This window comes from Chinchilla lanigera, unplaced genomic scaffold (assembly GCF_000276665.1).
Source record: "Chinchilla lanigera isolate Chin_1 unplaced genomic scaffold, ChiLan1.0 scaffold00051, whole genome shotgun sequence".
NCBI classification, from domain to species: domain Eukaryota; kingdom Metazoa; phylum Chordata; class Mammalia; order Rodentia; family Chinchillidae; genus Chinchilla; species Chinchilla lanigera.
The window spans coordinates 10,465,297-10,490,852 of record NW_004955452.1 but is presented as its reverse complement, the minus strand read 5'-3'; the positions used below and the strand labels follow the sequence as shown (position 1 = coordinate 10,490,852).

The following is a 25,556-nucleotide window of genomic DNA, read 5'->3' as shown; positions in this document are numbered from 1 at the left end:
AAAAAATTAAGTTTATTAGTACATTTTAGGTACACATAATGATCACATTCATCATGGAGAATTTGTACCTGTAGTAACTTTTTTTTTTCCCCATTCCTCTATCTTCCCTTCAACTCCTCTTCCCCTCCTTATTTACAAAAGCTGTTTCTATTTTTTTCTTTCCCCTTTCTTTCCCCCTCCCTCCTCCCTAGTTCCTCTTCCAAGCCATTTGAACATTTGCTTTCTATTTCACAATATGTATTGTACATTTTGGTCCTTATTTACACTTTTGGTTTCTCGCACCAGAGAAACAATGTGGTATTTACACGTGGCTGGATCCTTGTTTTCGTTAGCACTTCACACCCTAACTTGTTCACAAGGTTTGTCCATCTCTCCCAGGTGTCTAGGGAAGGGACAAAATCTTCTGTCTTTGTAACTATCCCAGTATTTAGTCCAGTGTCTGCCTGCAGGCACCAAAAAATATGTTGAGGTACCTGTCTCCCATCCAATACTAAGCTCATGTGTGTACACTCTGGCGAGAACTCAGGGAATGTGGGCTATACCGTCTGCATTTCCTCTTTCCAGTTCCTGAACCCTTCAATAGCTGACCTTCTAAACATCTTTGCTATTTTTGCAGTGCTGGGAATAAAACCCAGGACATAGCACATGCTGGGCAAGCACTATACAACCAGGCTACCCCCACACCCTGCTGGCCTTTTATTTTGGCCCAAGGTCTCATTAAGTTACCCACACTGGTCTCAAACTTGTGATCCTCCTGCTTCAGCTGCCTGGGTAGGCAAGATTATAGGTAGGCCCTCATCAAGTTGGGGCCTACAAAGTTTGTTTCCACTCTAGCATTTGGCCCTGCATATACACTGTCCCTAACCTAGGGTCATCAGTCTTCCCCGACCTTGCCTCTGCTGCACTTTTCAGCCACATTCTTACTCTTCTTTCCTTATCCTTTCTGCTGTAGAAATCACAATCTTCTTACTCTCCCAAAACACACAACAGCCAGGTGCAATGGCGCATACCTACAATCCCAGCTACTTGGGAGGCTGAGGCAGGATTTCGTGTTTGAGGCCAGCCTGAGCAACACAGCAAGACTGTTCCAAAATAAAAATTAAAAGGGGATGACAGTATTTTCTGGGTTCAATCTCCAGTATTGGAATAAATCTAAATACACCAGATAATTGCATGTGTCCTTTTTCTCTCTCTGAAATGCCTTTCTTCTTATCCATCTATGAAGTGACTAATACAACCTAGACCAGCTGCTCCTCCAAGGCGGCCAGACAGCATTAGCCATTCATTCTCGCCCTTGTACTACTTTGTACCTTACTCAGCTCAGCACAGTATTGCTTCTGTTTTAGCATCCTCACCATCTAAACAGTACCTGGCAAACAAGGCTGCAGGAACTATATGCTGGGAGTATCAAGACATCATGTTTTCTACGACAGTTTATTGGCTTTCAGGTGTTTTTTTAAGTCCTGGCTCTACCACTTCCTAGCCACATTGCCAAGGGAAATCCCTATAGCTCTTGGGCTCTAGCTCATGTATAGTAGTGACAGCACACACCTGGTAGGGTTGTCCTAAGTCAGCCTGACAAGGTGTGAAAATATACAGAGCAGCCTCAGGTACACAGCAAGCACTCAGTCAATAGCATCAACTACTACCATGCCTCTGTGCCGCCCCACTTTGTACACTGGCGAGGTCAAGAAGGGAAAGAACCACAGCACACAGGGTTGTTGGGAATATAAAAATAGGACTTTTTTTTCTTTTTATCACATCAATTATCAAAGAAACAGTACGTAACAAAAATACAAAGCTCTGGTGGATTTTTTTTTTTGTTTGTTTTTGTTTTTCTCCCTATTTAATCCTCCCCAACAGCCCCTTGCCAGGGAGCCCCTGGCTGAAGCCTGGATACTGTCCCTGAGGTCATCCGGGTGCTCAGGAGAACCGATGGTCCAGGTCCCTCTGGGGGCTGGCTGAGTACGAGTAGGCCTTGCCCAATACTAGGCGGTCCCGCAGCAGCTTGAAGAAGGCATAGTAGTTGCTGAAGAGGATGAGCGCCAGTGAGATGGTCTGGTGCCACTTTTCAGAGGACATTAAGGAGTAGAGCTGGTAGACAATGACAGCGCCCTCTAGCAGCAGAAGGATGTTGAGGATCCGTAGAGGTTTGCTGAAAAAGAACTGCCCACAGGACAGGCATGGGCTAGAAGATGTGCCTCATCTTGGATGGGGGGATTCTGGGTGGGCCAGTGAAGGGGAAAAGCTCTTGGGACCCCATGAGGACTTGGTTGGAAGACTGCAGAATTGGGCACAGACTTTGCCACCTGATCTGTCTTTGCTTGTGGTGTTCCTTCTGACAAGGCTGCTGCTTGCTTGCTTGCTATCTACCTACCTACCTATTTTTTGTCTTTTTGAGACAGGGTCTCACTATGCAGTTCAGGCTGGCCTTGAACTCACTTTGTAGCCCAGGCTGGTCTCAAACTCCCAAAGATCCTCCTGCCTCAGCCTACTGAGTGTTGGGGTTACAGGCGTGGGCTGCCACATCTGGCCCAGCAATCGTTTCTTGAGAAGTCTTGTTTACTTTTTCAAACTTTTTCTGGTCTAAAATCAACATCTTTTACTTATATATTTATTTTTCTAGATTATTATTATTTGAGACAAGCTCTCACTGTGTAACTCAGGCTAGACTTCAACTCACTATGTAGCCCAGGCTGGCCTTGAACTCACAGAAATCCTCCTGCTTCAGCCTCCCAAGTGCTAAGAGACTACAGGTATGTGCTACCATGTCAAGATTATTTAATAATTATTTAATATTAATAATTATTTAATAATTATTTAATAATTAACCTGTTAATTTCATGAAATATTAGGTTTCAATGTGGTATTTTGACACATGCCAACATTTTTTTATATGCCTCCTCCTAAGTACTGGGGTCTGAACAAATCAGAATCTTGTGGTATTTGTGTGGAAAATTATTGCATACTCTATCGCCTCAGTATATCTATTTCCTGCATAGCATCCTTAGCTAGGCTGGAAGCTTCTAGGGGATATAACAACACCTTAATTCTTACCTGGTGTTTCAGAGCAATGTGGAATGTAACTCAAGAAACATTTTCTGTAAGTTCAAAAGTGTGTTTAATGTCTAGGGTCTTGGGGCCAGGGATATAGCTCAGTGGCACAGCACCTGCCTGGCAAGCAGAGGTTGAGTTCGATTCCCAGTACCAAAAAAAAAAAATTATGTGTAGGGCCTTGATCCTGCAGGGCCAAGAGAGCTAAACCTGAAGAGCTGCTTACAAAATGGGAAGATAGCTGGGCTTGGTGGCACATGCTTATAATCCCAGCACTTGGGATGCTGAGGAAGGAGGACTGCCATGAATTTGAGGCCAGCCTGGGCTACATAGTGAGTTCAAGGCCAGCCTGCACTATATAGCAAGATCCTGTTTCAGAAAAAAAAAGGAAAAAGAAAAAAAAAGGATGGGAAGATTGGTGGCAAGAACTGGAATTCAAGAGACCAGGTGCCAGGCTCAGTTCTGCATCCATAAGGACACAAGACTGAGTAAATCAGCTGGGCATGGTGGTGCACACCTATAATCCTAGCACTCAGGAGGCTGAGGCAAGAGGATGACTGTGAGTTCAAGGCCAGCCTGGAATAAAAAGTGAGTTTAAGACCAACTGCATAGTGAAACCAGGTCTAAAAAAAAAAAAAAAAAGATTGTGTAAACCCTTTCCCTCTCTCAGCCTTGTGTTTCTCAACTATGAAATTCCAGTAAGAGCTCAGATAAGTAATGCATCAAACTGTGATCCTCAGAGCCCCAGTTTCTTTCTTTTTTTTTTTTTTTTGGCACCAGGAATCGAACTCAGGACCTGGCGCTTGCCAGGCAGGTGCTTGTACCGCTCAGCTTTATCCCTGGTACAGAGCCCCAGTTTCCATGTGATCCCTTAGGCATTTTAGCAGAGGTCAGTGGGAAATTAAGGGAGTTCCAATCTCTTTAAACAGAGCAATGTCATGAAGTCCTGTAAGTTGGACTTTGGTCTCTATGTTGGAAAAAAGGGTTTTTTTTTTTTTTTTTTTTTTTTGGGGTTTTCTCCGGTACCGGGAACCGAACTCACGGTCTTGCGCTTGCCAGGCAGGCGCTTTTGCCGCTGAGCTAAATCCCCAGCCCCAGGGTTTTTTTTTTTTAAAGGAGTTTAAAAGAAAAACAAGCTGGGTGTGGTGGCGCACACCTGTAATCCCAGCACTCGGGAGGTTGAGGCAGGAGGATCATCATGAGTTCAAGGCCAGTCTGAGATACACAGTGAGTTCAAGGCCAGCCTGCACTGCATAGTGGGGCCCTATCTCAAAAACACAAATGAAAGAAATAGAGGGCTGGGGATTTAGCTCAGCAGCCTGGCAAGCACAAGGTTGTGAGTTCGATTCCTGGTACCAGAAAAAACCAAACAAAAAAAACCACCCAAAAGAAATAGAGAACAGCCAGGAGTGGTGGCGCACACCTGTAATCCCAGCACTCGGGAGGCTGAGGCAGGAGGATTATTGCAAGCTTCAGACTAGCCTGGGCTACAGAGGGAGCTTAAGGCCAGCCTGAACTGCATAGCGAGACCCTGTCTCAAAAAGACAAAAGCAAAAAAAAAGAAGAAATAGAGAACACTAACCTAGCTGATTTTGAGCACCCCTGTTCCACCGTGCTGAGTTACATGTCACTATCAGTTCCCAAGTTTCCCCCTAAGGTATTCTTAAGCTAAAGTCCTTAAGCCAATTTCAGTATCTAAAACCAGGGTTAGCTCTGGCAATTCTCTCATACATAAATTTGTCGGCAACACTGAATGGCGGAGTGTGTAGGAAGTGCTTAGCACAGTGTCTACCAAATAGCAAGGAGTAATCATTGTCACTTTAACTGCCAACAACCCATTCTTTTATTGTATGATCTTCTTCATCCAATGCTCTGAAAGGTCTGTTACCAACTGAGCTAGAGTATGGAGTGCTAAGCTGTGTAGCTTTCCTTGTGCTGCACGAGTGCACTGTCTTCCTTTGGATCTGGGAAATACTGAAAGTAGGTTTCTCTCGCTGTGTCTACCTTCCTCCCTGCTGATTCCCACCCATCCCCTGCCTGCTACAGCAGGCCCCAGCCCTCCCTTCCAGAGGAGGAGACTCACGTGGAACCGGAAGTGGGAGACATCAGAGGGGATGGCCACGTTATAGTGGCCTACTGCTTTGTAGACGTTCTTGCTGTGTTTCACCAGCACACCCTGTGGCCACATGCATTCTTCGGTCCACCTGGAGGCACAGTTCAAGAGTACCCCTTATCCCAGGCTCACCCAAGAAAAAGGGTACCACAGGTTAGGCACTGAACTATCACCAGGGTCCTACTTCCATTCCCATTACTTAAGGCTGAGGCAGGAGGATCGTTGCGAGTTTGAGACCAGCCTGGACTACAAAGTGAGCTCAAGGCCAGCCTGAATTGCAGAGCGAGACCCTGTCTCAAAAAGACAAACAACAACAACAACAACAACAAAACAATAATAAAAAACATTCCCATGGCTTAGACACAGTGACTTCCCTTTTCTAGGACTCAGTTGTCCCCTCTGTAAAGTAGGCAAGAATCCTAAGACATTTACTGCAGAGGGAGTCAGATGGTCTAGGACTGAGAGATGGTAACAAAAGCCCTCTTTCCTTTCCGGATGCCTTGGCTTCATCTGGTCTCACCTCTAGCTTCCAATCAGTCCACCACACAGCTATCTGAGTGGTCTCTGTAAAATACCAGGCTGAGCAGGACTATGCTCTCCTTAAATGGTGCTGAAGGCTTCCTAGTGCCCCATGGATAGATTTCGCATGGCCTCTGAGATCCTTTGTGGCATCCCATGACTCCCGCCATGCAGCTCATAAACCCTCTCAGAACTGTTCCAGTCCCTCCCAGCACACTGTTCTGTTCAAGTCAGTGCCCGCTCCCCTCGAAGGGGACTGACCTTCCTGTAGCCTTACCCTTCTGGAAAGCTTTGTATCATCTTTCAAAACCCGGGCTCCTCTAGAAAGTCTCTCTCAACCTCCCCAGTTGAGTATCTGATTACTGTCCCCCAAATCTAGTGCTACTGATCCACATTTCCCAACATTTGTCACTTATTTGTTTTCCTGTCTGTATCCCTCCTGAGGTTGGGAGCCCTCTAGGAAGAGGAGGTGGTATCCAGTTCATCCCTGTACCCTCAAAGAATGCCACACAGCCTGGCACTGAGAGGACCCATGTGTATGGAATGAGACTGAAAGCTTTCGTCCAACGTTTCTGTGTGTTTTCCTGGGAACTCCCAGGGTCCTGGACCAGAGACTGAGAACTACAATCTCCCTTCTAATGTACACTCCCGCCTCGTTACTGCATTCATTTATTTTTTATTTTTTGTCTTTTTTTTGAGACAGGGTCTCACTATGCAGTTCAGGTTGGCCTTGAGCTCAGTTTGTTACCCAGGCTGGTCTCGAACCTGCAACGATCCTCCTGCCTCAGCCTCCCAAGTGCTTGGATTACAGGCGTGCACCACCATGCCCGGCTACTGCATTCATTTAAAAAGTAGTTACTATGTTATATACAACCACAAGGATGAACCTCAAAGATAAGAAATAGCTAAATGAAAGAAACTGGGCACAATAGTAACTATTTACGATTTCATCTAAATGAAATTCTAGAACAGGCAAAACTAACCTATGATAAAATAAAGCAGAACAGTCTTGGGGGCAGAAATTCACAAGGGCCACAAGGAAATTTCCTGAGGGGCTAGAACTGTTCTGTACCTTGATGGAGTAAGTTGTCTGGGTGTATATGACTTTATCAAAACTCAAAGAATTGTACTCTTTGCAGTTTGTACATTTCATTCTATATAAATTTTACCTTAAAAATAAAAGACTTTACATAGAAAAACAAAACAAAACAAAAATTGCAGTGTACCTATCCTAAGCCAGGCACTGTGGCGGGAGGGAGAAGACAGCTGAATGCTAGACAGGCAAGAGACCTGGGCTCCAGAAGCTTTTAGTCCTGGAAGAGTGGGCAGGAAACTAAGCAAACTCAGTAGAAAGCATGAAGTGCAATGAGTGTGGTGCCAGCGGGTACTGAAGGGAGAGGAGGACACTAACCCATTCTAGGTGGTCAGGGAAGTGTTCCTGGAGGAAGCCAAGTGCTAAAGAGAGCTAAGCAGCACAAGAAGGACAGAGAGTTCCGATGCGGAAAAGCCTAGGTGCCAAAGCACATAAAGCACATGAGGACTGGAGGAGGTCTGGATGGTCAGGGCAAAGTAGGAACTTCGCAACGGCAAGAGGTGAGCAGAAAAGGCTGGCTGGCAGCATGCAGTGCATCAGCCCTGTGAAGGAGCTTGGATCTTAACCAAAAGCCTTAGTGAGCCACAGACAGTAGATCCTCATATTCAACTATTTTCTATCTTTCTACTCCTCCCTCCCCTCGGAGCCTGAGGCTAAGCTAAGCACAATTTTGGTAAGTTTGTCAAGTCTCCTCACTTTTCTGGATCAGCTGGACAGAGCACAAAAGGGACCCTGATTGGCACAGAGGGCCAACACCAGAAGGCTTGAATTTGTGGCCTCCCTTTATACTTTTGATCCTTGGTGCACCGATCTCTACAAACATGTTCCAGGGGTTTCCTCTCTGCTAAGCCTTGTCCTGGGCCTAAGACTCAAATGTGATTCAGAAGGGGTCCTTGAGGAGCTTCCAGTCTCGTGGGGGAACACAGCCAGGAAAGTTAGCATCATCTGGGTTGAAAAAATACTTTGATAAAGGGCTGTACAAATAGGCATACAGATAGTTGGGATGAGTGAGGCAAAAGAGGCCTAGTGGTAGCACAGCACTGTGGCCAGAGTAGGGGCAGATGTCACCCTGCTCAGGACCTCCAACGTGCTGGACTGCCCTCCCCTTAGCTTGGCTCATTCTTCACTGGTACCTAAGGATTAGGCCAGGGTGGCCTCAAACTCAAGGTGATACTCCTGCCTCAGCATCCCAAGAGATGGGATTATAGGTGTGGGCTACCACACCCGAGTTCAAAATCTTCTATGGCTCTCTTTGGCCTACAGATCAAAGTACAACCTCCCTGCCTGATACACCAGCTCCAGGCCTGGAATAGAATGGGTAGAAGTAAATGTTTCTTCACAGAACAGGCAACCGAACAGCTGAGTGGATGAGTGAACAGGTGAGACAGGAGGTGAGCAGTGAATGTTCGTGTGCTTGAGCAATCTAGTCCGTGAGCGAACTAAGGAGTCAATGAATGAGGAAGTGGATGAGTCTTTGAAGTTACCACCTGCTCACCTCCCATTGCCAGTGTACCGCAAGCTTTAAGAGAGGAACAGAAAAGGCTGGCAGGACTCAGTGCGTGAGCCGGAAAGTCCTGTAAAGAAGCTTTCCAGAGGGCTTCTAGGGAGCTAGAGACACGCTGACCCTCACATTCAGCTATGTTCTTCCTTTCTGTTCCTCCCTCCTGTTCTATCTTGGGGTCCACCACACCCTGCTTTGGACACAGGCCTAAAATACACGTCACACTCAACAGCTGTCTGCTGGCTGGCTGAAGAGTTAACGAGCAGGTGGGCAAGTGACTCCAGATGCTGACCAGGAGGGTGGGGTGGAGCAGAGCAGAGGAGGGCAACTCACGGATGCTGTAGCACGTTGGAGCACAGTGCTGGGTCCACCTTCTGCCAGCAGCCCAGATGGGCAGCAGCCTTGTGCAGCAGGTCGCAGTAGCTGGCAGGCAGGAGGTGCTGCATGAGGATCACTGAGGTGCTGATGGACACCAGCAGGAAGAGCTCACAGGACCAACGCTTGTCATAGTAATGTGTGTTCTGGGGATAGCAAGAGGTGAGTAAGGCTTGCGCTGCCCATAATAGCCTCATTCCTTCTCCCTTCCTTGATTCTGCCTCCCTCAGAAGTTGGGACAGTGCTGGGGAGACTCATCATGGCCTGAAATCAAGAATCAAAAACCTAGCAAAGGAGGCTGGGCACAGTGGGGCATACCTATAATCCCAGCACTTGGGAGGTTGAGGCAGGAGGATGGCTGCCAGATCAAGGCCAGCCTGGACTACACAGTGAATCTGAGGCCAGCCTGAACAATATAGCAAGACCCTGTCTCAAAAAAAAACAAGAAAAATAGAAAAAAAAAAAAAAAAAAAAGAGTAACCACCAATCATCTCCGAAAGGCATCAGGAAGATTATAATATACATGAATGTTCCTCAGGTGTTGTAGGTATTCAGTAGACATTAACTCCCCCAACCTCAAATCTTAAGGTACAATGCATCCTGTAGGAATGTTTTTCTGCTGTTGTTTTTTGGTACCGGGAATCAAACTCAGGACCTTGCGCTTACCAGGCAGGCGCTGTGCCACTGAGCTGTATCCCCAGCCTGCAGGAATGTTTTAAGACTGCTGTAGCTGAGGAAGTACCTTCCAGGAGGCTATACACAGACTTTTGGAGTCATTCAGATCTGGATGAATCCTGCCTTCCTTACTAAAGGATAAGGCAGGACATTGTTACATGCCTGTATCAAAACAGCTACCGAAATACTGTACAAATTACTGCTCTTTGTTATTAGTGGCTGAGTGAGCTTAGGCAGGTCTTTTCAGGGAGTCCTGTTCTCTGTACTCTAAAATGCAGACAGTAATCACTCTTGCTTTCTAGAGAAGAGGTGGGAAATCCCATAAAAACAGCAGTTGTTTATGCAAGCAGGAGGGCTCACAGGGGGTAGGCAGCAAGGTAAGGGCCCAGCCAGGCCCCGTCCCTCCCTGGGTTGAGCAGTGTACCTTCACAAACCAGACAGGCACAAAGGCCACATAATAGGCACTCAGCATGGAGCTGACAAGCACTTCCTTCATACGCCAGTTGAAATCCATCTTGAGGAACTCCACTTCACTGCGGATGAGGCTGGGTGACAGGCAGCAGGCATGGGTGGGCATAGCTTCTGGGCCATAGAGCTGTCGCGTGTGCTGTTTCCACGTCTCCCGTAGTGTCAGCAGGTAGTCCCGACTCCTTGCCAGGCCGCTCACTGCCTCCCGGGGCCCCATGGAGGCCACGTGGCTGAAGAGGTTTGTCTTACGGAGATCACAGTTCAGCTGTAGGAATGGAATGTACATCCCAAACCTGCTGCGGAAGACAGTAGTGAGGAGAGGCCTGCCCGTGGGCTCGGGCCCCACCCCTCAAATGAGGGCTCTGCGCTTCTCTGAGCCTCAGCTTTCCTGGATGCCCCAAGGGAAATTCACCCACCCTTCATTCATCTATGGTGCCATCCAACGGTTTCTGAACATGTCTTAGCACTGAGTATGTCTGCGGTTGGGCACACAGTAAGAAGCAAGAGACAAGCCCCTGCCCCGTTGTCTAGCAGTGACAGTTAGTAACAATCGTACAAGTCCCCATGCATTGGCCCAGCCCATGTTCCATGCTTTACATGCACCTTCTTTCTTCTTGTCATCACAGCATTAATTAGATACTGGCATTTGGTCCCCTTTTTAGCTGAGGAAGCTTTGGCTCAGAGAGATGAAGTAAATTCCTAAATAGCTACACAATTAACAAGAAAGAAATACAGCTGGGGCTCAGACCCAGCTCCGTCTGGTACCAAAGATCAAGACAGATATTCAAAAAACCAATTTAATTAATTAAAAGTGTACAAGGTGCAACAGAAGTATAAATTTTATGATTTGGTGCATGTAGAAGAGGCAGCTCTTTAGTTTGCACTGGACAGTTACAAATATTTAATTTGTGCCAGTGGTGAAACAGACTCTTGAACAGTACAGTCCTTTCCCCTGAGCTGCACCCTTCAGTTAGTGCTAAGGTTAATTAAGGTTGTTTTGCTTTGTTTTTTGTGATACTAGGAACTGAACTTGGGCTTCTGGGCAGGCTATGCAAGGGCTCTACCGCTTAGCTGCATCCCAGGCTTTGTTTTTGAGATAGGGGCTCACTAAGTTGCCCAGGCTGGCCTCAAACTTGTGTTCCTCCTGCCTCAGGCTCCCAAGTCACTCGGATTACAGGTGTGTGTCCACATGTTCAGCAATCAAGATGTATTTTTGAGTGAATGGCTGGTGCTGTATGAGCAGGAAACTAGCTAGGCCCATAGACTGCGAGAATGCAGTGAGCCCTCCATACTGTGGATCGTCCCTCTCCAGATCCAAGTAACCTTGGACTGAAAATACACATCGAAAAAGAAATGTTTGGGTGCGGTGGTGCACACCTGTAAACCCACTACTTGGAAAGCTGAAGCAGGAGGATCACTGCGAGTTCAAGGCCAGCTTGGGCTACGCAGTTAGTCCAAGGCCAAGTTGAACTACAGAGTGAGACCCTGTCTCAGAAAAATAAAAGAAATACTATATGGTTACTGATGTGCACTACTGATATGTAATCAGGCCTATGGTGTGGGCACGTCTGCATTTGTACTGAACATTTACAGGATTTATTCACGGTCAATCTCTGAACCAGGGAGGTACTGTATAATTTGTGGCTCACTCCCTGCTCCTCCTTTTTTGTTTGTTTGTTTTGACATAGGGTCTCACTATATAGCCCAGGCTGCCTTGAACTCACAGTGGTCCTCCTCCTTAGCCTCCCGAGTGCTGGGGGCACAGGCTTGTGTCACCACATCTGGCTCTTCTTTTACCTTTTTAACGTTATAATAAAAATATTTTTAAAAGTTTTGCTACTTATATACACTAACTATATTATTTATTTTATATGCAGCCCGAGACAATTCCTCTTCATGAAAAAAAGAGGGGTTAAACACACCTGCTTTAAGCATACAGTGACTTTTGCAAGCATTTATTTTGCATTAGGGCTGTGGAGATAGCTCAGTGGCACAGCGCCTGCCTGGCAAGTACAAGGTCCTGAGTTCAATTCCTGGTACAAAAAAAAAAGCCTTATTTTGTATTAGGTATTGTAAGTAATGTAGAAATAATTACTTACTAAAGTATACAGGAAGGCCAGGTGTGGTGGTGCACGCCTGTAATCCCAGCACTTGGGAGGCTGAGGTAGGAGGATCCTTGTGAGTTCAAGGCCAGTCTGCGCTACAAAGTAAGCTCAAAGCAAGCCTGAACTGCATAGCAAGACCCTGTCTCAAAAAGACAAAAAAAAAAAAAAAAAAAGTATACAGGGAGGATGTGCATAGGTTATATGCCAATACTACACATCTTAAAGCAACTCGAGCAGTCTCTAATTTTGGTATCTGGGGTGTCTGGAACTGAGTCCTCCAGAGTACCAAGGGAAGATTATAATTATAAGAAGTGGGTAAGTGCTTGGGTTTTTTTTTTAAACTCATGGCAATCCTCCTGTCTCAGCCTCCCTAGTACTGGGGTTACAGGCGTGTGCTACCACACCTGGCTTAGTTGGTTTTTAGAGACCAAAAAAAAAAAGACAGGGTTTCTCTTTATAGTTCAGGTTCCCTTTAAATTCACTATAGCACCCCCTCTCAAAAAAAAACTAAACTCACTATAGCCCAAGGTGGCCTCAAAAGTCATGGTAATTCTCCTGCCTCAGCCTCCCATGTGCTGGGATTACAAGAATGTGCCACCATGTCCAGGTAGAGTTCTTTTTTTTTTTCTACCTTGAGGCCTCTCAATTTTTCTAGGTCTACCCCCCCAAGAGGGGCCCTGGGCTATTCCCTAAAAGTTAGGGTCAGTGACAGTGCTTTTTTTTTTTTCAGTACTAGGGACTGAATCCAGGACCATCATAGTGAGCTACATCCTCAGCGCCCCCAACTTTTTTCTTTCTTTTTTGAGACAGGGTCTTGCTGTGCAGTTCAGGGTAGTGTAGATTTCGTTGTTTGTTTGTTTGTTTGTTTGTTTTTCTTCCGGTACCAGGAATCGAACTCACGACCTTGTGCTTGCCAGGCACTTTGCTGCTGAGCTAAATCTCCAGCCTCTAGTGTTGAGTTTACTTTGTAGTCCAGGCTGGCCTCGAACTCTCAACAATCCTCCTACCTCAGTCTCCTGAGTGCTGGGATTACAGGCATGTGCTACCATGCCTGGCCTCAAGGTTTTTTTTTTTTTGAGACAGGGTCTCAATCATTAAGTTGCCCAGTTGGGCTCAATCTTGGATCCTCCTGCCTCACTCTTCCAGAGAGCTGAGATTACAGGCATGTACTATGCTACATTTCTTCTTCTACTTTTTTTTTGAGACTGTGTCTCACTGTTGTTCAAGCTGGCCTCAAACTCATGGTAATCCTCCTGCCTCAGCCTCCTGAGTCCTGGGATTACAGGCATGGGTCACCACCCCTAGCTAGTGCTACATTTCTGAACTACAATTTCTTTCTTTTTCTGGGGTCCCAAGAAAGAATATCTGTCCCTGGGCAAATAACAGCCTCTTTGGGCTTTTGTTTTCTTGTCTCATTCTTCCTATGGTGACATTAAGTAAGATACTTAGAGAATTAGAGTCAAAAGTACAATACCTTAGCCGGGTGCAGTGGCAAATGCCAGCTACTTAGGAGGTTGAGGCAGGACTGAGTTAGGGTCATTCTGGGCAACACAGCAAGATCCTGTCTCTTAAAAAAAAAAGCAGGGTATTGTGGCACATGCCTGTAATCCCAGCACTCTAGAGGCTGAGGGAAGAGGATCTCTGCAAGTCTGAAGCCAGCCTGGGCTACACAGCAATTTTAAGGCTAACTGGAACTACACAGTGAGAAACTATCTCAAAAAAACCCTAAAAAAATTTTAAAAAGTAAATTTTTTAAAAAGATTAAGCTGGGCATGGTGGCACATACCTGTAATCCCAGCACTCGGGAGGCTGAGGCAGGAGGATTGCTGCAAGTTCGAGGCCAGCCTAGGCTATAAAGTGAGTTCAAGGCCAGCCTAAACTGCATAGCGAGACCTTCTCTCAAAAAGACAAAACAAACAAACAAAAAAACAAAAAAAACCCAAACCAAACCTAGCTGGGTATGGTACCGGACACCTATAATCCCAGCACCCTGTCTCAAAAAGACAAAATAAAAAAGCATAATGTTTGGGGCCAAAGAGAACTGAATTAAAATCTTATTCTGCCTATTACTAGGTCTGTGATTTAGGACAAGTTATTTAACTTCTATGAGTTTCAGTTTCCTTAACTTGCCCCACGTGATACAGTTACACAACTTATATTGATCCTTTTCTCTCAGCCAGGCCTTAAACTAATGTTTTCATAAATACTCTCACCCAGTCCTCGCAACAGCCCTCCAGCATGATGGCTGGCTCTGAATAGAAGATCAATACAATTTTGTTTAGAAAATAAAGAGGCCAGTGATTCTGTGGGGACAGGAAAGAAGACTGAAATGGAATTCCCAAAACACTCGTCAAGATACCCGGTGGGAAAAAGAGTGGGGAGGGCGTTATGAGAAGATATTAGGGACTCAGACTCTATCTTGCAGGCAAGTACTTAAGAATTTCCCTGGTTTTGCTTCTAAGAACTGCAGAGAGGTCCTGTGAGCAACTAAACTATTTGGTGCCAGTAAGTGACTGCTCTCACAAGTTACAAGTTAGAGGCACCTTTATGTGCAAGATGGCAGATTCCCTCCCCTGCCCTCCACTCACTCATGACAGTGTAAAAGTAGAAAATAAATACACATGAGCAAAAAGAAAAAAATGGGAGGGTGGTCATCAGTACTCAAATACCTGACAAAACTGACAGAGCAGATGGAGGTATGTTGATAGAGGGGAAGAAGCTACCTCCTAGACCAGAGAGCTTTCCAACAGAAATACGGAGTCACATGGGCAACTGAAAACTTTCTAGTAGCCATGTTAAAAGATGGAATTAATTTTAACACTCCGTTTTACTTAACCCAACCCACAGAAAAGTATTACATACAGTGAGTATTTATTTATTTTATTTTATTTTATTTTATTTTATTTTGGTACTGGGAATTGAACTCAGGACTGTGTGCTTGCCAGGCAGGTGCTTATGCCACTGAGCTATACCCCCAGCCCACAGTGAGTATTTATTAATGAGATATTTTACTTTTTTTTTGTACTAAGTCTTTAGAAGCTGGTATGTATCTTACACTCACAGCATATCTCAATTTAGAGTAGGCTATTTTAAGTGCTCAAGAACTACAGGCAGCTAGTGACCACTGAACTAGCTGGACAGCACAGATCTAGAATATGACATGAGAGGATGCGCTGGTTGGGAAGTGGTATGTCCAGAGTGATCTGAGAGACTGGCTTGAAAGGGGCACATTTCATAGAGCATAGACATGAGATGTAAGGCTGCACAAACAGCCTTGAGAAATACAGAAATGTCTGTATTTATTTATGTAAGAGTCAGTCCTTTTATTCCCTACTCACCTCATACAACCCACTCTAAAGGATTTTTCTCAAAAGAAATTGAAGAAACTATGTGAGGAGAATTGAAGTTTCTAATGGGAGCATCTTTGTTTTTTGTTTTTGTTTTTTGTCTTCTTGAGACAAGCTCTCACTATGCAGTTCAGGCTGGCCTTGAGCTCACTTTGTAGCCCAGGCTGGTCTCGAACTTACAATGATCCTCCTGCCTCAGTCTCCCGAGTGCTGGGATTACAGGCATGAGCCACCACGCCCTGCTAATGGGAGCATCTTCAAAGCAGCATTACTACCCCTTTCTGATCTATGGGGGCCCACAGCCTGACACCTGGAACCTTACATTTCCTAAAACAGAGGCTACCAGGTAGCATCCTGCCCATGTGTTTAGAAATCTAGTCAAACCTCCCACCCACTGAAACCATGTAGAAGGAACGAAAATACACTCCTGCTACTCAGTTCTTCACTCTTAAATCCAGACAACCAAAGAAATGAACTCTACTTGGGAAAGGAACAGCATAAACAGAAAAATTGGTCCCAGTGTAAAGACAAAATTGAGGGAACGTGAGAGGGGTTTTTTTTTTGGTACTGGGAATCAAACTCAGGACCTTGCACTTGCCAGGCAGATGCTTGTGTCACTGAGCTATCTCCCTGGCCTTGACGTTTTAAAAACAAGACCAGGATGCTATGAGAAAAGAACAAGAGGACTCAGAGATGAAAAATGATTGCTGAAAAAAATCTCTAAAAAAGCTGGAAGATAAAGTTAAACTCCTAAGGCCAAGCAAAGAGACAGAGAGGAGAGAGAGAGAGACAGGTAGAGAGACAGAGAGAAAAATGGAAAATATGAGGAAAATATAAGAGAAGCAAATGATCAACCTATGAGGTCTACCATTTGATGAACGGAAGTCCAGAGAGAACGGAAAAGATGGAGAAGCTATTACAAAGCAAATAATACAAGAAAATCTCCTTAAGCTAAAGAAATAAGTAAATCTCCAGGTTAAAGAGTCATAGGTGGTACATGGCTGTAATTTTAGCATTTAAGGAGGCTGAAGCAGGAGGATAAGTTTGAGTCCTGACAGAATGATTGACAAAAGTTACATACCAGATACATCTTTGTGAAATCTCTAGTAATCGAAAGGTAAGCAGAAAATTCCTAAAAGCTTTCAGAAAATAAACAAGTCATGTATAAAGGAATTGGAGTCAAAATGATATCAGACTTATCACTAGGAACACTGGATGCTAAAGATAATGGAATAGTACCTTCAAAACTTTGAGAAAACATGAATTTGAACCTAGAAATATATATTCAATAAAGTTTGAGGGCAGAATAAAGACATTTTTAGATATGCAAGGACTCAGAATATATATACTTCCCACACACCCACTGTTAAGAAATTACCTGGTATGCACTCCAGCAAAATAAGGGGAAAAACCAAGAAAGAGGAAGACATGGGATCCAGGCAACAGTGGATCCAACCCAGGAGTGCAGCGAAGGGAAGTCCCAGGCCGAGAGCTGTACAGCAGGCCTAAAAAGCAACCACTCCAGACTGGAGCAGGAAGGTGGAGGCCTCCAGGAAGGATGTCTTGGGGTAGGGGAAATGGACTCCAGGCAACAGGTAGCATGACTGAGAAGCTGGATAAACTTGAGGGTTTGCTGAAGGCACATCATTCTTTTGTTAACAAGAAAAGAGAAAGGCAATTAGAAACTCCAAGATAAATAAAAAGTTATATAAGAAAGTTACAATCTAAATGTGAAGCAAATTAAAATGTGACACGATTTTAAGCAATTAATGGAATTACGAAAAGAGAAACCATTTCATTTTAACACTAGGAACATTCTTTAAGATGGTAACTCAGCAACTATAAAGAAGGAATGTTGTTTACGTATATTACCAGGCCCTGCAGTGAATACTGCCATACACATAAGTATATTAAGGCTATTTATTGCAGTTTAATGTTTAGAATTAACCTTAGACAAAGAATGGAAGATATAAACATAGTCATATAGGAGCATTTGAATGTTAAGTTTGACAATATAAAAGATTACAGCTGCCAGGAACTGAGGAGAAACGAGAGGACAGGTTGATGGGTAGGGTTCCTAATATTCTTCTCTTGTACTATAGGGAAGATACTATTATCCTGGTGCAGTGCTGTACACCTGTAGTCCTAGCTAGTCAGAAAACTAAGGCAGGAGGATTATAAATTCAAGCTAGCCTGGGCAATTTTGCAAGACCTTGTTTGAAAATAAAATTAAAAAGGGTTAGGGATGTACTTCAGTGCTCCCAGGTTCAATCCCCAGTACTGCAAAAACAAAACAAAGCACATGGAACTACTGTCTTTTGTTTGTTTTTTTCTCTTTTTTAGAGAGGGTCTCAGTATGCAGTTCAGGCTGGCCTTGAGCTCACTTTGTAGCCCAGGCTGGTCTCGAACTCGCAACAATCTCCCAGCTTCAGCCTCCCAAGTGCTGGGAGTGCTGGGAGTGCTGGGATTACAGGCATACGCCACCACGGCTGGCCACATGGAACTACTACTGATGGAATAAAAAAGTGCTTTTTTCTTGACAGCACTAGAGATGGAATCCTTGGCTTGCACATCCCATGCTAAGCAAGCCCCCTACTACTAAACTATACCCCCAGCCCCTAGCATACTTTCGTTATTGACAAAGATAACAGAAAACTAAACAAAAAAAACAAAAACAAAAACAAAAAAAAAACCAAAAAACTGGGGGGCTGGGGATTTAGCTCAGCAACACAGCACCTGCCTGGTAAGCGTGAGGTTGTGAGTTCGATTCCTCCTACCACAAAACAAACAAACAAAACAAGATAACAGAAAACTAAATATCATAGTGATTATCAAATACTTTAAGGGATGAGAGAGTGAGCTAAATCTTTATTTGGACCTTGGAGTGGTGGTGCACACCTATAATCCCAGCACTTGGGAGGCTGAGGCAGGAAGATCCCTGTGAGTTTGAAGGCAACCTGGAGTACACAGTGAGTTCAAGGCCAACCTGAACTACATAGTGAGACCCTGTCTCAAAAAACAAACAAAAACAAAAATAAGAAAAACCTCAACTTTATTTGTCACTACAGGAAATCAGTGTGTGTATGCATGTGTGTTGTGTGTGGTATTCTAGTATATTTGTAGAACATTTATTTCCAAGACAGACACGAAACCAGAAACATTGGTGATGGAAAGAAAATGAGGTAGCTGGGTGGCAGCAGTCAAGGGGAGGTTTTCACTCCATAGTCTCCTACTGTTGGAATATTAACTGTGTGAACTTATTATCCAGTTATAAAAACAGTAAATAATTTTAAAAGTAAAACCAAAGGTATAAGGATACAATAACTCAAAAACCACTCAAAACCAGAAACTGAAAGACACTCCTTTTGAAAATGGAACTAAAAGTCTGGAGGTGTGGTTGGAGGTCACTGCTTCTCATTACAAGCTTTTTAGCACTAGATTTAAATTTTTATCATTAAAAATTAAATAAAAAATATGGACATGGGTGATATCTGTATCCAAGGAGAGCAACTCATCAAGAACTACCCACACTTTTTCTGTGTTTGTATGTGCTACTGAATATTGAAATTGTGGTCTTCACATGGAGGTAGATTCCCAGCCCTTTTAAAAAATCTTTTACTTTGAGACAAATTCGGGCCAAGTTGCTACACTACCTGGGCTTTAATCTGTGATCTTCTTGCCTCAGTCTCCCAGACTACTCAGATTACAGGTGTGCTCCATCACACCTGATTCAAATAGTAACCATAGTGTTAAATCAACTACTGACAATTTTAAACAGTACAACTATTTTTTTTTCCGGTACTGGGAATCGAACTCACGACCTTGCGCTTGCCAGGCAGGCACTGTGCCACTGAGCTAAATCCCCAGCCCCAGTACAACTATTTTGAAGGGCTATTTGTTAATATCTATAATAAATGTAAATGGACATACCATACCTTTTGTGTAGTGGCTCTACTTTTGGAAATCAGTGGTACAACAATACTGGGTAAGTGTACAAGAATATAGTGCCTCATGTTTTTTTTTGTTTTGTTTTTTTTTTTTAGACGGAGTCTCACTATGTAGCACAGGCTGGCCTCGAACTTGTGGCAATCCTCCTGCCTTAGCCTCTCAAGCTGGGATTACAAGAATGCGTGACCATGCCTGGCTGCCTCATTGTTAAGAATAAAGAAAGGCTAGGAACAAGTGAAAGTTGACAGAAGACAAATAAATCAAACTGTGAAAATTTTATACAATGGAATAGTATGAGGCCATACTCATGTATTCCCATGGAAAAAATACCCAAGTTGTATGACTATGTGTAAAGTGCAGTAAACTATACAACATCATATATATCATAAACCTATTTTTACTTAATAAAAAAACATGTACAGAACTCTGGGAGGCTGAGGCAAGGACAATCACAAGTTCCAGCCTAGCCTGGGGAACTTAGCAACTTAGCAAGTACCTCTTTCAAAATACAATAAAATGAAGAAATAAGTAAGTAAGGGCTGGGGATGTAGTTCAATATATAATCCCAGCACTGAAAAAAAAGGAAGGACTGATGGATGGCGGGAAGGGAGAGAGTGTGAGAGTGTGTGTGTGTGTGTGTGTGTGTGTGTGGTGTCTGCTCAGAAAAAATCTGGAAGAATATATTGCAAATGATTAATGGATTTCTGAGATTATGCAGGTCTTTTCATTTTCTATGTTAAAAGCTTCTACAGAGCACTGGGGATGTAGACGAGCGGTAGAGTGCTTGCCAAGCACGGATTTGATCCCCAGCTTTAGCAACAACAACAAACCCTTCTGTAGAGTGTAATGTTTTTAGAAGACGTGTCATTCTAATAAGTAAAAATTAGATATAATTGAAACAAGTGTGATGAGACTTCAACCAGTCATGCAGAACAGAAAGGGAGAAGTGTCCAGCTCTGAAGCTTCCCAGGAACCAGGGCTGGCTCAGCTTCAGGCAGTTCATGAACCAGGGTTGAGAAATGACTGAAAATGCCTGGGCAGTCAGGAACCTGCCCCAGGCAGTCAAATGAGACACCTTGCCAAACTTCAATTTGAGGACAGAAAGGAGCAGTCCTGGGCTCTCTCGACAAACTCTTTCTCCATCCTCACCAATCTGGGTTCTGATGAGATGGAAGGAGCTAAGCAGACAGGAGAACGAGAATAATATACACACACCCATGCACATGTGGACACCACATACGTACACGTTTGCTTCGTGCACAGACACCCACACAGAGACATGCAAACATGCAGTGGCGTGTCGGCACACAGACTTGGGAGCCCCAAGAAACTACACAAACCCTGAGATATACAGAGAAAGACAGAAAAAAAAAAAAAATAGAGAGAGAGAGAGAAGAAAGGAAAATAGGGAGATAAAGCATTCCCCGCATGTTCCTTTGGGATATATACTTAGATTTGAGTCCCGTTCTTATCTCCCCATCAATGGGAGATGGGGTAAATTATGCCACCTCAGTCCTACAAAAGAGGGCTACCTCAGGGGGCTGTCATTATATAATGTGAGAGGATACTGTCACTGCCTGCCTGAGAGTCTTTCCAGATATGGAGGCCAGACAACCTAGCCATACTAAAAGGCAGAGGCAGTGAGGGTTGAAGTGAGGGGTACTCACGGATAGCAGAGGAACAGGAGGTTCAGGAAGGAGTAGGTCCTGAAGAGGTGGATGAGGGATCGGCACAGACTCCAGCCTGTTGCCGTGAGAACGGTGAAGCGGGTGAGGAACAGCAGGATGGAGCGAAAGAGGGAGACCTTCCCCCTCTGAGAAGCCTGGGTCAGGGCGAAATAGGATGGGATGGGGCTTTGGATGGAGGCCACAGCGACTGTGCCCAAATTCCACCCATCACAGCCTGTGATCCCTCCCAGGGAAAGGTATGCAGCCGGCTGGGTAGAACCTGGCAAGGTGAACCTTTCACTTTGATGCCCAGTAAACTGCGAGAGCCAGTGGGATGTGATTAATGTTCTTCAAACAAGTCCAAAGGGAGCCCTAAGGATATACCTCAGGGTTGAAAGAGTGGGTGTGTTTCCTTGGCACCCCCAAGGGAAAAGGGAGTCCCAAAATCCCTGGCCAGCCTCTAGCACCCAATCACCTCCTTCACGATGGACCCAATGAAGCGGCGGCCCAGAACAATGGTGGTCACCATCAGCAAGTTGAAGTCGATCAGGTGGAAATTCTGTCAAGGGGCAGAGGCCTGGGGGTCACATAGGTCTTCTTCCCATACATGCGCTTTTCTCATACCACCACCTCCCTCTACCCAGTTCTTTCCACAGAGACTGTCCCCATTCTCTGACCTTCCTTGGCCTCCAGGTGAGTCAGGCCAGAAAATTACCTAGAGGAATAGAACAGGACCCAGAGAAGAGAAGTGGGACAGTCCCTGATGATAAGAAAGTGGAGTGTGAGCCCTCTGGCTCTCAACACTCATGGCCCTGTCCTTGCATTGGATGCAAGGACTGAAAACACTTATGACTTTGAGTGTTTTCAGGCAAAACTGTCAGATCCAGTGTAGTCCTAAGCACACTAGGAATATGGAAGAATCATCGGTTTCCTCTTCCCTCTATACCCCTAGACGGGGCCAAGTGCACAGTGATGCTTGACAGACTATGCTAAACTAAAATCAAATGTCACACACACACACACACACACACACACACACCCTAGCCCTGGCTGGGCACCTACCAAGGAGGTGTGGGAGGGTGGGTGGGAGGGCGGATACCACCACACTGTCTTGTAGATGTTGATGTAGTGGACGAAGAGGGCTATGAGCTGGCAGAAGAACAGCTGCAACTCAAACAGAATGCTGGCCTGGACAGGCAGTTCAGGGATCTTGCAGTGCTGGAGAGGCACAACTGTCTGGGTGGCCAGTGGCGGACTGGCAAGGCCTGTCCCAGAACTGCTCCTGGGGATGGGAAAGGAATAACAAGGGGGGCTGAGCTGAGAATCTTACCAGGAAGAGCTTCTGGGGCACAGGATTACAGGGTAAGATCAGAAAAACAGTTCATAACAAGCATGAAGCCCTTCTAATCTTGTCTGGCAGAAAAGCCAATAGTCTTTCCTAGCCCTAATTTTATTAAGGTTTTCCAATATCCCCCAGGAGGGAATTATTAGGTCCAGTTTTATAGATGAGGAAAAGGAGGTCCACGGAGAAAGGGCAATGTGTCCAAGTCACCAGCAAATCAGGAACAAAACTGAGGGGCAAAAATCAAGGACTTTGGGCTTATTCTACCATGTCCCACTGCATCTGTCCAAGTAACCACCTCAACTGAGCTCTCTGTATCTTTCATGCTGTTCACTCCCCTTTATCCCCCCACCAGGCATCTAGGATATTGCATCTCAAAACGCAGTCAAAGATAGCCTTGTTCACAATGCCACACTGAGGGATGAGGAGACAGAAAAGTAGTTTACCTGGTGCGGGAACGGACACTGGTCACTGACGCACTGGAAGTGTGGCCCCCACCAGAGCCCCCTGAGGATCCTGGCTCACAAAGTGGATTTCGACAGTATGATGTCCTATTGGGACCTCTTCGACCTCCTGTGGGACTCAACACAAAGCAGATGTTCAAACCAGAGGGCATATATCAAGGAAAAAAAAGCAAGCTAGGCATGATGACAAGCCTGAAATTCTAGCGCCTAGAAGGCTGAGGCAGGAGGAGTTTGAGGTCAGCCTGACAAGTTGGAATTTGAGGCTAGCAAGTTCAAGGCTGGGCCTAGACTACATACTAAGACCTTTCTCTCCAAAAAAAAAAAAAAAAAAAAAAAAAAAAAAAAAAAAAAAAAAAAAAAAAAAAGATATCAGCAATGATATTAGATAACTGTTATTACCTAATATCTCATTTATTATTTAATGCTAATGGGGCCTATGATCTGGCCCTGCCTACCTCACCTCTTCAACCTTATTCCCATGCTGTAGCTGTCTTGGCCTTTCTCTTCTCAGCAGCCAAGAGTCTTGGTACCTCTTGCAGGTACTGTGTACTCTGTCTGGAGAGACTTGCCCTGACTGCCATTTTTGAAGTAGGTCTCTCATGACTTTCCATCCCATTTCGTCCCCTTCACACACAATTCACTTCCTGGAATTCTCTTGTTTGTTAAAATGTTTACCGACTCATTAAAATGAAAGGTCAGTAAGGTCAGGAACCTTACATATTTTTCACTGCTGTTTCCCCTAATCCTATCACAATGCACAGCAAGTATATGCCGATGAGTTAATGAGCCCAGAAAGGCATGTTTTCCCGATGAGGAAGCTGAGTTTGCACTGTGTCAGGGACAGTACCCGGATGTGAGTCCTGCGCTCTCAACTCTGGTACTCACTGGGCCCCATCTGGACAAGTTCCTGGAGGCTTAAAATTTTGGGCACCATTGAGGCCCACTTTTTCCTCCAAGACCCTGAGGCTCAGTCCTGGTATCTCATGAGCAGGGCTCAAGCCCTGACTTCAGGGTCAAAGATGTGGGCTCTGGGAGAATTCTGTGGTTGTGGACTCAAAACTTGAATTCACAACTTCTTTTCCTAGACTGAGCAGTCCAGCCAAGACCCAAACCACTATCCTGCACAAAATACCTAAGAACCTGAACAAAGTTATAACCTGTTTACACTCCAAATGGCAACACAGCAGCCTCTACTCAAAAATACAAAACAGTAAGAAACATACAGGGCCGGGGATATAGCTCAGCGGCATAAGCGCCTGCCTGGCAAGCGCAAGGTCCTGAGTTCGATTCCTGGTACCAAAAAAAGAAAAGAAAAGAAACAAAGGAGACAGAGATGGGAAGGGGACCAAGAGACGGAGGGAAGGGGGATGGCAGGGGGAGGAGAGGTAGGTAAAAAGAATTAAGACTTGTCATGTGCATGTCCCAACTCCCCACGAGGAACTCAATCATCCTGTACTGCAAACATTTACTAATAGAAATAAACACACCAGGCCTCAGCCCCTCAACTCGGGTGGTTGCACCGCAAGTCTCCAAGAAAAAGATTGTTCTAAAGCTCTGCTCGCAACAAGCTCCCCAGACCAGAAGCTCTGTTCACACACTATCACATTTGGTTTAGGAAACCCCACACAAACACCTTCGGGCCAGAAGCTTTGCCCACACCCACTCTGCCATCTTTAGAAGCTCTGCCCCCACATAAACCTCAAGCCATAAGCCCCTCCTACACACAACTGTCAGCGCAGAAACCCCGCCTAGCAGCCAGTAAAAGCTTTCTCAGCCCAGAAGCCCCGCTGCAGAATGGCCTCCCTTGGTCTGAAAGGGATCCTTCCCGCCCCACCGCCTGCAGAATAAGCCCTCCCAACCCAAGGCTTTCGCCTCCACACACGCGCCCACAGCCCAGAGGCTCCGCCCTTGGTGCGTCGGGCACGCCCACTCTTGAGTCCCGCCCCCGTTTAGCAGAGCGGGTCCTCCCCAAAGGCCAAGCCCCTACAAGTCCTTTTCAATGAGGAGGCCCCGCCCACCACCCAATGTCCCGCCCCCACAACAGAGGCCCCACCTCGCAAAACGACAGGAGGGGGCGGTGTCCCGTCTGCACCCGCATCCCCTCCCCCGTCCCTCGCCGGGACCCAGTCAGCCTGGGGCAGCAATTAGTAGCCTGGCCACCCTGGCCACGGCGCCCGCTCATTCCCGGGACGAGGTCTGACCCACTCTGCTCACCCATCTCCTCCCCCCGGCGCTCTCCGTTTCGTCGCCGCAGCTCCTGCGGGCAATATGTCGGAGGCGACGGCGGCCGGGAGAGGACTAACCGCCGCAGCCCAGTCTCCAGCTATCAGCTGCGCGCTCCCGCCTCGCCGCTAAATTTGCATACAAGGCGGGCTGGAGCCCTGGAGCGCGCTTCTTAAAGGGGCCGCCGGGACGAGGCGATGCAGAAGCGGTCTTTTGTCTCGCGGTCCCCCACGCCCTTCTTGGAGCTGGTGCGGAGTAGACCCGAAAGGAATGGGAACCCATCTCCTGTTCTTTCCGTGCTGCCTCTTCAGGCTCTAAGGAGAGGCCGGAACCATCTCTTTGCTCTTGTTGGAGATAGATTGTCAGTATCCACGAGCAGCTCGCGGGCACCTCATCCTCGATGCGTCCAAAGTCGGTCTTTCATCTTTCTCTTGGGCTTTGGGCTTTGTTGCACTTTGGACCACCCCAAAGTCTGAGTGTCGCTTTCATCTTGGGCTTTGTTGCACTTTGGACCACCCCAAAGTCTGAGTGTCGCTTTCATCTTTCCCTTGGATAGTACACACCCAACCTTTGACCTAGACTTGCTGATCCTAACTTCTAGGTATTTCTACTATCTTACCTCATTTTGTTTGTTCATTCTCACTGCCCTCACCTTATGTCAC

At 45.6% G+C, this 25,556-nt stretch overlaps 1 protein-coding gene across 1 annotated transcript; it reads right to left on the bottom strand.

Moving 5' to 3' along the window:
• Positions 1–1,718: 1,718 nt before the first annotated feature.
• Positions 1,719–24,968, bottom strand: Tmem39b (transmembrane protein 39B). The gene is made up of 9 exons (XM_005395040.2): positions 24,886–24,968; positions 22,654–22,780; positions 21,928–22,147; positions 21,341–21,424; positions 20,866–21,020; positions 9,755–10,091; positions 8,614–8,801; positions 5,138–5,258; positions 1,719–2,166 (listed from the first exon to the last, which is right to left on the bottom strand). Exons 1-9 carry the CDS (start codon positions 24,887–24,889, stop codon positions 1,924–1,926), a joined length of 1,479 nt encoding a protein of 492 aa, XP_005395097.1. The 5' UTR covers positions 24,890–24,968; the 3' UTR covers positions 1,719–1,923.
• Positions 24,969–25,556: the final 588 nt, after the last annotated feature.